Genomic DNA, 14,112 nt, shown 5'->3' on the forward strand with positions numbered 1-14,112 from the left:
AATATAAACTTCTACATAGAGGAATCAGAGTGGCTTTCTGTCATTGAGAGATCCTGCGTACTTTGTCTCCATGCATGGTCTTCTTGTTAATTCGCTCCTTTTCTGGGTCTGCCATTCTCTTCCACACGTTGACGCAGGAGGACCTTTGTAATAAGCTGTAGTTTGGGGATGTTTTTTAATATTGATAATTTTTTAAATACAGCAATATATAAAATGGTACAGCACATTCTTAAAGCGTCCAAGGAAATGCTCATGGTATTAAATGTCTAAGGATACCAGAGTAATATGGAGACGAGAAGTACAGAGTCCAAATAAAATATAGTGATAACCTTCACTAACTGGAGAATTTGTTTCCACTTTTCTGTATTTTCCAAAATTTCAACAATAAGCATGTGTTTGTAAAACTTTGAAAATAATACTCATTCCACATTATCACAGTTTTTGAAATCTAGACCAGAAATTAAATCACTTAAAAGCAAATACCCAAACTTTATTTTTTAAAGACTTTGTCTACAATTACGCCTTTTGGAAGGTACACCTAGTCAAGAGAAAATTAAGAGTGCTTGATTCTCATAAATTACTTTTTTGAAGTTGTCAGCAGTCTCAAGCATGTGAGTCAAGCAAGCATTTGTTTAGAGGAATATAGTAGTTGATGCCTTACAATTACTGGCTTTCTTAGGTTTTCTATTACATCATATTCATTATCTCTCAAATTCTTAGCACCACTAAAATATTAGGTTTATTTTACTTTGGTGAATGGAAATTTGCCTGCAACGTTAGACTGAACTGAAAACAGTTGATCACATTTAATGGCGAAAGCTTGGAATCCTTTTCTTTCACTAAGATCTATTTATTAGTAAAAATGTATATTATGCTGTTGGGTATTTTACCCACGTGCTGCCTATGTCATCACATTCACTAAATGTAAAAGTTCCTTAACTGATTTGCAATTGGATCATTCTGTATAAATGGTCACTTGCAGTTAACTGTCTTTGTCCATGAATACTGCACCCACAGATTCAACCATTTCTAGATCAAAAGTATTCAGGAAAGAAACTACATCTGTGCTAAACATGTGGACTTGTTTTCCACCATTATTCCCTAAATAATATGGTATAATAACTATGAACATAGACTTTACAAAAGTACTGTTATATAAAGATGATGAAAGGTATATGAGAAGGTATGTGTAGGGTTATGCAAACAAGCCATTTTATGTGAGACTTGAGCACCTGCAAATTTGGGCATCCTTAGGGGTCCTGCGACCAATCTCACTTAGATATGGAAAGAAAATATTTTTACTTCAGTTTGTTGTTCTCATGATCTGAGTAATTAAGATATTTATTTACTTTTTGTTTTGTTTGCTCACAGAAAAAAATAAGCACTTGTCTCTTACTATATTTGACCAAAACATAGCCTTGTAGGAATAGAAGTCTTGCATTCCTGCATAAAACTTACATTTTCATATCAGGTCCAAATGAATGAAATTACTTTTCCAGATCTCATGATATTTTCCAGTTCCTTTCCACAATATGCTTCTTTAACCAGCTAACACATTTTTTTTCATTTTCACATCATTATTTCAGAGATTCAGAACCTAATGTTTTCTTTGGTAATACACTGTTTTATTTTAGACTATAAAAGATAGTTTTTCAGGGGCTGGGGATTTAGTTCAGTGGCATAAGAACCTGCCTTGCAAGCAGGTGGTCGTGAGTTCGATCCCCAGTACTGATTTTAAAAAAAGATAGTTTTTCACTAATCTGCTGAAGGAAGACTTTTAAAAGAAAAAGTTGTTTGACATATATTGGACAACTGCTTCAGCCTGCTGAGTTGTTGAGATTAATGGCATGCACCCCTGCACACTGCTATATATTTATGTATACATTTACAAATTATGGTGGCTAGTAGTAACTAGATGTGTGTATGCTGATATGTATATTCATCATTTGTATTATTTACATGATGTTCACTTGCTGATACCTGGTAGAGGTAGAATTTATGTGGCTAAATAACATGAATTCTGATTATCAGATTGACGTAATAAGTATGCAGTGAATGTTTGCACACAGATGTAAATCCTAAACGATAGGACATACAAACCCAACAATCTGAAAAGGTGAAGATTTTAGCTTGGAGGGAGGAGAAGATTGATACAATTTTCATCTTTGTTCAATTGCGGTGTTATGCTGCTAAGCCAGAAATATTGAAGAAAAAAATAAAGAACAATTTGTGTGTCTTCAGGAATGAGAAAGAAAAACTAATACCAGTCTATTTTTTTACTATTAGAGCAAAGTACCATGAAAATTGTCATGTTAGGCTCCTCTGATATTTGGTGCTGCTTTCTCTCAACTTTTAACCACATTTAAGCCATTTCATGCACATCTGTAATAGGAGTTGTTTAGGTGAAGTTAAAGAGAGTTGAGAAATGTGCCGTGGTTTTTACAGCATGAGCTTTCGAGAAAGTTTTTCCTGACAGGAAATGGTTTGAATTATTTTCAGTAATCTTTTGCTTTTTTCCCCTATTTGGTTAACCATGGCAACTTAGAGAACTTGGATACAACTACATAATTTTAATTTTAATTAACTGCCAGAACTTTCAGGAGAAAGAATAATGTAGAATTTGTATAAAACATCTCATTTCCTATAGCTGCTGCACAAAATTGATCCAAACTAATTTTGAAAAATTACTTTTAAAAATTAGCTGTTTCCTGTTTTTTTAGTGGTATACCTGTTGACCTCTTTAAGTACATTTAGTTACTGTTCCTTTGTTCTTATACTGGAAGATTGTCTAATTAGCCTGAGGTCACTGGTGTGGTAATGAAAGATTTTGCAAATTCTTGAATGATCAGACAGTACTCAGAAATACCAGGCAAGATATTTTAATGAGTAGTGTCATTAGAGGAAAGAGTAATGACACCAAAAGCCTAAGAACTTTCTTTTAGAAGGAACATAAAGTTTAATATCTCATGATTCCACACTTTCTTTAAATGAAAGAACATAATTCTAACAAGGCCTCAGATTTCATGATTCCATTTTGTAGAAACTAGTTAATTGCATTCCTGGGATATATTTTTTTTCAATCATAGATAAGGTCTTATCTTCAAATATATTGCCACTTGTCAAATGACAGCCAGCTGGCATCTATTATGTGTATAACACGGAAATTAATTTTTAAGGGAGAATATTGGGAAGAGAAAAGTCTTAGCTGATTTCAGGAGATAAAGGAAAGTAGATTTTTAAAAGCATGTACTTTGTACCCAGGCATGGTGACGCATCTGTAATAACCACAATAATTGGAAGATTGAGGCAAGACGATTGGTGTGAGTTGGGCTACATAATACGGTCAAGGTCAGCCTGAACCACATAATGAGATTCTATCTAAAAAAAAAAAAAAGGGACATATACTTAATACACGAGACACTACTATCTATGAAGTGTTTTATTGCTTTAAAATAACTTCAGTTGTGTTCGGCACGTATACTAAAATAGTCCCTGTATATTCTTACAGGATAACCTGTACAAATTGTTCTTAAATGTGAAAGTTGACTTTCCTGAGCCTCAGAAGTGAAAAGCTTTCTTGAGTCAATGCACTAACTGATAACACAAAAGACCAATGACCTCACTCTGAACAGCACCCCATGAAGCATGCTTAGAGTTCAAGGAATTGTTTGGTTGAGTCCTCTGGGAAGAGTGAGCTGTACTCATCAGCACTGTCACTCAACAAAACACCACTTCCTTTCTGACTAAAGACTCTACCTCCACAGAACCCGCCTTGTTTGTTCATTCCCACTCGCTCTTCAAGAGTCTGGTCAGCAGCTAGTGTAAGAAGTAGTTCTTCCGCCCCTGGGATCTAGCTGAGAATCCTATGGTAAGCTTGCACTTACCATACAGTCTTGAAAAATACCCATCAACACAGAGTTTCATACTAAATATAAGCTCCTCATAATCAGTCTGTTTTTAGTCCTTTCTAAAGGTCTAGTACTTAGAAAAGGTCTACTACCTAAAAGGCGCTCAGTAATCTTGCTGAACTGAACTAACCTGACCTAATCAGCAAACTCACATTTTAGTGGAGAAATCACTTACCAACCAGCAGTTGAAACACAGCGAGGTGAGTGCTTTATGAGTGTAGAAGGGGTTATAGGAACTTCAAGGAGGTAGCACATCTTGTTTCCTATAAGATGTAAGAATTAACTGAAGACATGGGTCATCAGGTCGAAGTGATGTGATAGTTCTCCACACAAGAGAAACTAGGATTGAAAATAATAGAACTCATAGAAAATTAAGCCTTATTCTCTCTACGTATTACTAATGCTATGTGAGACCATCAGAAAGTGATCACATTTCTCAAGCAAGATTTTAGCAGGCTATGGTTTCCATAGAAACAGACACCCCTTGTGTTCTCAACTTTGGGGGGATACACAGTTCATTAGCTAGTCCATTTGTCCCACCATGTGCTGGCACCAGCACTTCATGTGGGAGCCAGTGTGTGTTTGTGAAGTAAAAATGAATGAGCATCTTCTCTTGTTAAAGTAGTATAGACTTTTTGGTTGTCCTTGCAGACAGCACATTTTGCTTTAGGAGCAATGATTATCAAGGACCTTTTCTTGTTTAGTCTAGTAATCTACATCTAAAATTTTGAATGGTTACAGGTTTCTACATAAGCAGAAGGAGGCACAAGCAACCAAAACAATTTGGTGAACATGTGTCACAGAATATCCTGACTGAGCTACTGCCCCCCAAATTGCAGTCCTTTAAAATTAGAAATTAATAATTAGGTGCCTACAAAACATCTACCATTTAACTAAACATATGATATGTGATTAAGAATGTGAGAAAAAAATAGCAGTATATATTACAGTAACCCACTTTGATTTCCTGTTAACTTGATTTGGAACCCTGTATTGCTCTCACCATCTTGTTTTGACTGATTTTCCTCTGTTCTGTTTTGCTTGATAGTGCCAGGTTTGAAAGTATGGGCAACAACTGTGAAGACAGTAAGATTCATTATGACGCCCATTCTGGTTGACGATTGTCTTCTTTTGAAGTCTTGTAATGTCTCCAATGTTTTGGTTTTATTGGTTTTGTTCTTTACTGTTTTGTTCAATTTTATTATAACTGATGATGTAGGCAATTCTTTTTAAGATAGCAAGAGGCATTATAGTAACCATTGTTGATCACCTTGTATTTTGCTTTTACATTATGTATTATGTCCATCCTTTTTATTTGACTGACTCTGTTTTGTTATATGTCACATTTGGTTTTACTCTCTTCAAAAAAAGTAATAAGAACTGTGGGAGTAATAAAACCCAAAATGTGTAATTGTCATTGTACAAAAGAGAGGAAAGTGCTCTAAAGGATATAACTGCATGTATATTTGAGTGTATAAGATGATAACCATATTGCTGAGTTTTGTTGGATCATTCATTGAACAGAGCTGTTTGCATGTCACTGTTTGAATGTCCACTTTATATGCTTTAATTTTGTAACTTGAACAACTATTTCTATGACAATATGTAATCTATTAACTAGTGATTTCCTACTGTTTATTTTTTCTGAAATTCAGTATGACTTGTACCCTTTTTTCTGTTTTTTTTCTCCTTAAATAAAATTTAAAAAAAAACAATGTGAGAAAATTGTACACAAGGGGGCTGGGGATTTAGCTCAGCAGCATAAGCACCTGCCTTGCAAGCAGGCAGTGGTGAGTTCGATCCCTGGTACTGATAAAAAAAATTTGTACACAAATAAACAACAGAAAGACCAAAAAAAGGATGTGTGTGTGTAGTCATGGAAATTATCTGTGAAGACTGGAAATAAACAGATGGTAAAATGCCTTGTCCTAGTAGGAACTGCCTTTTGAATGGATTTATCCAAGAGCAGGGGTTGTGTTTCAGTGGTACAGTGCATGCTTAGAATGTGAAAGACTGTGCTTTCAATCCCCAGCACTAACACACACACACACACCCCATTACTCAGCACCTGGTTTTCATTGCATGGATGCAAGTCCTCCTTTAAGAAGCTTACAAACTGAGGAAAATAGATTTGTAGACCAATAGCAGTGCTATACCTTGAGTCTACAATGTCCCCAAAGACCCAGGTATTGAAAGCTTGATCCCCATTCCGTGACATGATTGGAGGTGGTTTAAACCTTTAACAAGTGGGTCTCAGTGGGAAGAAGTTAGGGCTTTCAGAGTGAGCTTGAAGCAGGTGTCAGGGCCTTGGCCTCTTCTTGTCTCTTGGCTTCTTGATTACCGTGAGGTTGTACACATCCCTGTTATGACATACTGTACTGCCACAGGCTCAGAGCAACAGGGCCAAGTGACCATGGACTGAAACCCCTGAAACTATGAACACCTTCCTTTGAAGGTGTTCACAAATAAACAACAGAAAGACCAAAAAAGTCTGTTATTTATTTGTGCACAATGAAGGTGACCATCTTAGGTATTTTTATTTTGTTACTGTAATGGAAAGCTAACATAGCATTCAATAATATAAGAAAGAGAAAAAATGAACAGAAAAAAGATTTTCTGCTTAGACAGTCTTATCTCTGAAAGAAATAGTAGGGATAAATCTAGGAAAACTAAGGGATGACTAGTTTTCTTCAAAAAAGATCTAGCACTTGGGACAGAATCATTAAAAATTTGAGGTCAGCTGAGGGGGTACACAGTGAGTTCAAGAACAGCCTGAACTACATAGTGAGACCTTTCTCAAAAAACGAACAAACACAGTGATATACAGTTCATAATTCCAGCACATTATCTGTAGATCACATTGCTATATCTATAACAGCAACGTTAGTGAGGATTACCTCAAGTAATGCACTTGAAGGGAGATCTCAGTGCTTGACATCTTTCATATGTATCTTGGAATACCGTTGAGGGTTATTTTAAAAGACTTTAATGACTTATAATTTTTAAAAGTATAGTGCAAGGTGCCAAGTCAAAAGTAAAGTGCAAAGTCAAAAATCAAAGGGTCAAGGGAAATTGGTTTGATTTTCCTACCCAGGGAAAAAGCTTTCCTCTTTAAATGTGGTGACTGTAGCCCAGAACTAGGGAGAAAAGTATAGGATAAATAGAGTATACAGCCTGCGCCCTTTTCTCATGGTGAGTTATAAGATTAACAATGACTTTCTCAGTGCAGTTAATTAAACCAACTGTAACAAAGCGCTTGCTCTCTGTCTGTCTGTCTGCCCCTCCCATCAATGACAAACAGGGACAGAGAGTTATCTTGGAAGGCTAACATTCTGAACATCTGAAGTTTACCTGCAGAATGTATCTTGTTTTAGGTAGTTTTGGTCTGCTTTTTGATAGGTACAGCTAAATAAGGACAGAAACCCATTCTTTGGTTAGCACCATTAGCAAAGATGAGTTGGGACTAGATACAGCCATGGACCACCATTTCCGGCAGAAATAATCTGATAAATAAAAGAGAAACATAACCCACTCTACTCCCATCACATTTTTCAGAAACCATTCCACACCTTCTGGAGAAACAAAGATACCTGCTTATGTTCCTCAGTTGAATTTGCTTTATTGAGTATCTGCTTTTAGACTGATAACAGAAAGCAGAAAGCAGTGGTATAATATCTGAATGTTGATTAGTGTTATAGTTCATTGGAAAAAAATCAAAGAACACCCATAGGCAGTTGTAATTTTCACCTTACTAAACACTGAAACTATGGTATAACTCAGAGCAAAAGCATTCATTTTGGCATTTCCTACTACACTAATTCTGCTTATCTGTAGTAAGTCACCATATGAAATGCAGAATTTAAAACTATTTTAATGCAAATGATTTAAATAAAAAGAATGTTGTATGCTTATTTTAAATGATTTTAATTTTATGAATATTATATTCCAATTCAAAGAAAGAATATTGCACAATGCTTTGATATTTTAATTGTTTTTTTTCAAACTCTGGTGAGATTTCCATGACCATAGTTGACTTTGAAAATAATGCGGAAAACCTACTAGGTTAAATAATTTCAATCACCTGATAGCAGAACTGATAGCAGAATATTATATTCATATAAAAGACAAGTACATAAAGTCACTTAGTTTCAGTGAAAAATGAACTCATATAATTAGCAAAACAAAGGAGACAAAGTTAGGAATGGTCTGAAAATAGAACGCATTTCCAAAATTTTTCTTAAACTTACTCTTTTGCTTTTGAAAATCCATTAAAGCTAAGAATATCTGACTACCTTGTGTGCCTCTTTATGAGAGAAGCTAATACTTGATACTTTTTAAAACAAAATCTAGATTAAATAAATACACATCTGTAGTGTTAAAATATGTATCTCTCAAGGGTAAGTTAAATATCCCCAAATAACACAAACAAAAATTCCCAGGAAAAAAATGATCACATTTTTGTTTAAATTTGAGGCTATCACATTTTCTGTATAGAACAAACACAGCTGTCATCCAGTAATTATGGGATAAATGCTGAAAATTATAATAATCAAATTCCCAAATTTTATAAATCTCTTGTAGCAATTTTTATTTTTCCCCCTGTTAATTAGTAATTTTAGGAACTGCAGAGCACTGGGCAGGAAGAGGACAACATGTGACTCAGGTGATCAGGTGATAAATCTGTGTTTCTTTTAAAGTTCCATTTTCCACATTTGCTATTTTTAATTTGTTGATCACATAATGTATGAACACACTCTACACTTGCCACTTACATTTTTATTTATTTCCAGGAAAAGTCAATCACAGCATTAATAGAAAGGGCAAAAACATTACATTCCTGATACACCATTTACTCTTGTTTTGTCTCTGATTTGGAGAAGGGGAAGACATGAGTTGTTTCAGTAGTGTTGGTGTCTGTTAATTATTGAGCCAGATATTCCGTAATGAATTTTTTAAGGTAAGTGCAATTAATTCTTCATATTCTGTGAACATTTTAGACATTTGACATCTGGTATATTCTATCCATGTCTTCATCAAACCCTGATGCTCTATGAAATACTTGAAAAAAATCTGCAGAAGATACTCTTGAAAAACAGTACTCTCAGAAAGAGAAATGCAAAATAATGATTTACTTGAATTGTTATGCTTTCACTTGGAAACACTGATTCTTTTATTATATTTCAGAAAACACTTAAATTCCACTCAAAAGTGATTTCCAATATACTGATGAGTGGAGATTTATTTATAATCAAAGTTGAATACAGTATGTGATTTCTGGTTCTAGCATAGTACCAGGACTGCATATGAAGGCAATGTTTTCAGTTGGATTTCAGTGGCAAGACATTACTATTTCTGATCTTGTTTATTGAGAGTCTCTTGTTCTATTTCAGAATTAATGTGGCTAATGTGACTCATCTGGCCCTCAGGTCCTGTTCTGGTTTAGACACAGTGTAGACAGAAAAGACTCAGCACCAGGCTAAATGCATCCCCCTCCTCACAGCCCAGCAAGTACAAATTTCACTATCAGTTCAGGAGAAACAAGATGCAGACCCAAATATACATAAGTTCCTAGCAATATTTTAATTAGAACTCGATAGATATTTAAAATCCTGTCTGGTAGCCTTTTCACTAGTAAAATTATACAAGTTGAGAAAAAATGACTTACTTTAAATGTTTATGGTATATCCTAATGTTTTGCCACCAAAAGTATAAACATTGGCAAATAGAGAATTTAACCTGAGTCAAAAAATGTAATGATACTTTAAAAAAAAACCTGTCTTCAAATTGAAAAATGTCATTATATTTCAACTTTTTCACAAAACAAAACCCAGTAAGAGCAATTTTAAAAACCTTCAAGCACATGTTCTCTAGTTTTCTGAGTCAGTAATCAAAGCCACAGGAGGTTATGTGATGCTTCCACAATCAGTCAAGCTAGGGCAAGGCTACTATAGTATTTCTTTGATTTTTTTTTAAAGCAAAAATAGAGGTAAGGGATTTAGCTCAGTGATATAGCACTTGCCAAGCAAGCATGAGGCCCTGGGTTTGGTCCTCAGCACAAAAAAAAATTAAAGTACTAAAAGCACAAATAAGTTTAGCAAAACATAGTTTTTTAATTCACAACATGTTGAACATGGTTTGCTGGTTCCACAAAGTATACCTCAAAAGCTTCTCAGGTTACATAAGGAACAGAATTTAGCACTAATTTTTCCATTCCAGGGACTCTGTGTCCCTGTGTGCTTCAGAACCTGGGTGTGACACATGGGCTGGGGAGATCAGGCAGTGGTACCACCCATGTGCTGCTCCTTATTGTGACACTCAGAAGCATTCTCTGTTTAATCTCCATATAGTTGCCTGGTAACTGTTTTCTTTATTAAGAAACTGATGTGTCAGCTCTTAATTTATCTTTAACTTGATGTTTGTTTGTTTTTATTAGTCCATGTTTGGAATACATTCTGATCGTATTCCCTGTGAGGATTGCCATGCATACATAACACACCTTAATTCTTTTCCATCTCTTTGCCTTGCCTCCCTCCCCTGCCTCCTCCTCCATGTCTCCGGCCTCTTTCCCTTTCAGAAAGCTCTATCTCCCTACCTCATATCTATCTTTACTTTGCTTTTTATGTGTATTTTGGATTTCTCGTGTAAGAGAAACCATGTAATATCTTAAAGTCATCTTTAAAAACCTTATTGAAAACATGTCCACACTAACCATCTTTTTTTAAAAACTACATTTTAAAAAAATTTGAATTATTGAAGTTTTCCAGTAGACTTTATTGTCACACAAACCTAAATTCAACAGCAGCTCTGACATTGAGATTTGAACATTAGATGTTTTGGTTTTTGTCTTTAATGAATGTACTTTTAATTTTTAAAGAATATATTTCCTTAGCTACACGTGGCAATGAAAATCTATCAAAAGTGGTGTGTGGGGGGTGTTAATCCATCTTTGTGTTTTTCTATTTTTTAAAAGATGCTAACATTATCTAGGTCAGTTTTATCTGCAAGTTTCATTGGAGCAGAATGTAAGAAATACCTTGGCATCACAGTTCTTATATCTTGTACATGTAAGTAAATAATGAAATGGAAATATAATTAAATCGTCAGTCGAAGCTGTTCCTGTTTCCCTTGCTGATTAAACTTGTGCATCTCCTTTTTATTAATTTATTACATATGAAAATCAGTCCATCCAGAGTTTCTGGCACAGAACACCAAGAATTGCAACTTCAAAAACTGGTTTTAAATATTTAAAATTAAACTCCTAAATCAGAGCATTATCTGTTTGTTGGTTTTGGGCCATGGTCAGAATGATAGCAGTGTACAACCAATAATAATAATAAAAGTTTTTCCAGAGTTTCCTGTGCCTAAGCGTTACTTTTATTTATCCTAGGAAATTAAACTGTTGTGCTTTCTTTTCATCAGAAGCAACAAATTAACAAAAAATAACTACATTATCATTTTGAGTGCAATAATACCAATACTTTGGAGAGCTACAGTGTATTCTTCAGATATATTTGCCATAAACTATGAAAAAAAGGAACCACATTACAAAATGTATTATAAAAAATAAATTACATATTATGTGCCCATGGACCTGAAAGCTTTGCCGAAGGAGGAGATATTTCTCTTGCCACAAAGATTCAGTCGCTCTTGCTATATATTTTCATGTTATCAGCAAGGCTATTTTCAGCTCTTATGTGATACCCTTTTTTAAAAATCACCAGAAGTAGTAAAATATCTCCAGTCCTAATCAGTAGCGTGGAGGGTCTTGGTGGCAGTGGAGGACTGCAGACATGCTATCCACTCAACAGGGATTCACAGGAAGCCACACGCCCAGTGTACTCTGGGTTTACCAGCTCATCTGGAGTTCATTCGCAATTGGTGAATGATGATGCTTTCTACAACGAGAGGAAAGACAGCATTTTCAATTAACCTGTAGCTCAACGGGTAGCTTACATGAGGATCTGTACTATATCACTTCACCCAAAGATTGTAAATGTTAAATGACAAAACAAACAGAAACAAGTGTGTGAGCCCAATACTATCTCTGTGGTACTCCGAGTTATCTGGGGATAACTTCTGTGTGCTGGCTTATACACTTCCACCCTAAAGTTCTGAAAGGCCTTTGGAAACCAAACCATGTCTGATATGTTACCAATGGTATCTAAGTAGGAACTGAAGACAAGCATAGTAATTGCAATACACAATCCTCATAATGGATAAATAGACTAAAAATGGTACCTCAGTCCACAAATTCAATTCTCTCACAAACCAAACTGGACAAGAACTGAATCTGATTCCCCCAAATGGTCAACATGTAACCTAACTATTGGATTTAATTTAGTTCTTGTCCATCTCAGTTTGGAACAGAAATGTGTAAAGAATCAAGTTCCTAAACTGTGGTATCAGTTATTTCCTATAACTATGTTTCCTTGGCCAAACTCCGTTAGGAAAAATAGTCACACTGCTTTAATTTCTTCTTTTAAGTAGGTGGATTGAAGTTGTAACAAGGAGATATTTACTCTCTGTTCCTAAGAAGTTAGTACACACAAATGATTTACTTTTGCCTTTGGCTGCTTGTTTTTGCTTAAAAGTATATGTTTTTAAATCTCTCTCTCTCTCTCTCTCTCTCTCTCTCTCTCTCTCTCTCTCTGTCTGTCTGTCTTTCTTTCTTTCTTTTTGTTTTTTTTCTGAGACAAGGTTTCACTATGTAGTCCAAACTGATCTTGCACTCACTATGCAGCTCAGGCTGGCCTCAAACTCACAACAACCCTCCTGCCTCAGTCTCCCCAATGCTGGGATTACAGGTATACACCACCATGCCTGATTCTAAATTCATTCTTATCCATAAGAAATAGATTGAGATGACAATTCAGATAAGCTAGCCACAGTATAGATACTTAATCTTTATTTTATTGATTTTCTTTTATATTAACACAGATCTGTATCATCATCACTTTTACTCTCTGTCATTTGAGAACCTGGCAATGGGATGCTACACTGTACTAACCAAGGAACATCAGTGAGAAAAATGAGACTGAGTTCCACCACCACTGAAATTACCCAAAGCAGAGGAAAGAAAATGTCTCAGATGATTCTCAGATTTCCCCACCCAAAAGCAGTATTAGCTTCCTGTCAACATAGCTTCCTGTCAATATTAGCTTCCTGTCAGCAGTATTTTGAGTGCAGAAACTTATATCAGGCTTCATTCATAACACAGAGAAATTTCCACCTGTTATTTTCACTTTCATTTCAATCTCCTCCTATTTAAATTTTATATTGACTTACAAATTAATATCTAAGTAAACATTGAACCATGAAGCTTTAGGTTCACGCTAATTCTGTATGGTGGATAACTTGTTAAAAAGAATTTCTCAATTTGATTTCAGTAGCTTTACCTCATGAAGCCCACTAGGTGGTAATGTTTCCTTTCTTTTCCTCAACCTTTTTGGCTTGCATTTGAGATTAAAAAAAGCAAAGTGGAATATCCAAATGTCTTATTTTTCCTGAGAATATTTGGCTATAAGAACTTTTATGAAGCTTTTAAGATATATATAATATATAATTTTTCACTATAGTAGGAACTTAAAATTCTCATTTTTTCATTAAAGTTATCCCGGCTTCAACTCCTTTAAAATGCTTAAAAATATCAAAACCTTCAGCCAAAAGAAAAAAATTAAAAGCACATAACATTTTGTAGTTAAAATCAGAGTCTAAGATTAAAATGTTGTTTCCTACTAAATATTTCTTTTAAAAAATTATGTAGTAGACTTCATAAAATGCAAAATGAAACCACCTAGGTCTCAAGTACCCTAAATAGACTTAGTGTCTTGCCTGTTTCTCTTGAGAAAGCACAGAAAACAAATTAAGTGTGGAGTCCATAATTGCCCTGATTGTAGATGTAATTCATAATGCTGGTGCATTTTTTTCTTTTATACAAAACAAGGGCACTAGAAATAATCTCTAATGCCTCCTGCAGGGTGAACATTTTCTCTTATTACAATATCTTCTTTCTTCTTGAGTACACAAGCATCCTAACTTCTAGAATCACCTTCTCTTAATTCTAGCATCTTGCAATCACCATAACAACAAAAGCTATTGGACATCTATATTTAATGAAAATATATACAGCCAAGGGCTTATACACAGATGAAAAAATGTTTATTTCACCATTACATTCCAATATTTTAAAATTATCGATCCGGTA

The 14,112-nt window shown here is 34.9% G+C and overlaps 1 protein-coding gene across 2 annotated transcripts in view; it reads right to left on the minus strand.

Moving 5' to 3' along the window:
* Positions 1–8,669: 8,669 nt before the first annotated feature.
* Positions 8,670–14,112, minus strand: part of Filip1 (filamin A interacting protein 1) — a 223,602-nt gene continuing 218,159 nt past the window's right edge. For both annotated transcript variants that reach the window (XM_063226903.1, XM_063226900.1), the window contains one exon: positions 8,670–11,803. In XM_063226903.1, coding sequence (XP_063082973.1) covers positions 11,763–11,803 — 41 coding nt within the window. In that variant the 3' untranslated portion in view covers positions 8,670–11,762. The remainder of the gene's footprint in view (positions 11,804–14,112) is intronic.

The sequence above is a fragment of the Cavia porcellus genome, unplaced genomic scaffold (genome assembly GCF_034190915.1).
Source record: "Cavia porcellus strain 051 isolate PalLab524CR breed Dunkin Hartley unplaced genomic scaffold, mCavPor4.1 scaffold_16, whole genome shotgun sequence".
Taxonomy (NCBI): Eukaryota; Metazoa; Chordata; class Mammalia; order Rodentia; family Caviidae; genus Cavia; species Cavia porcellus.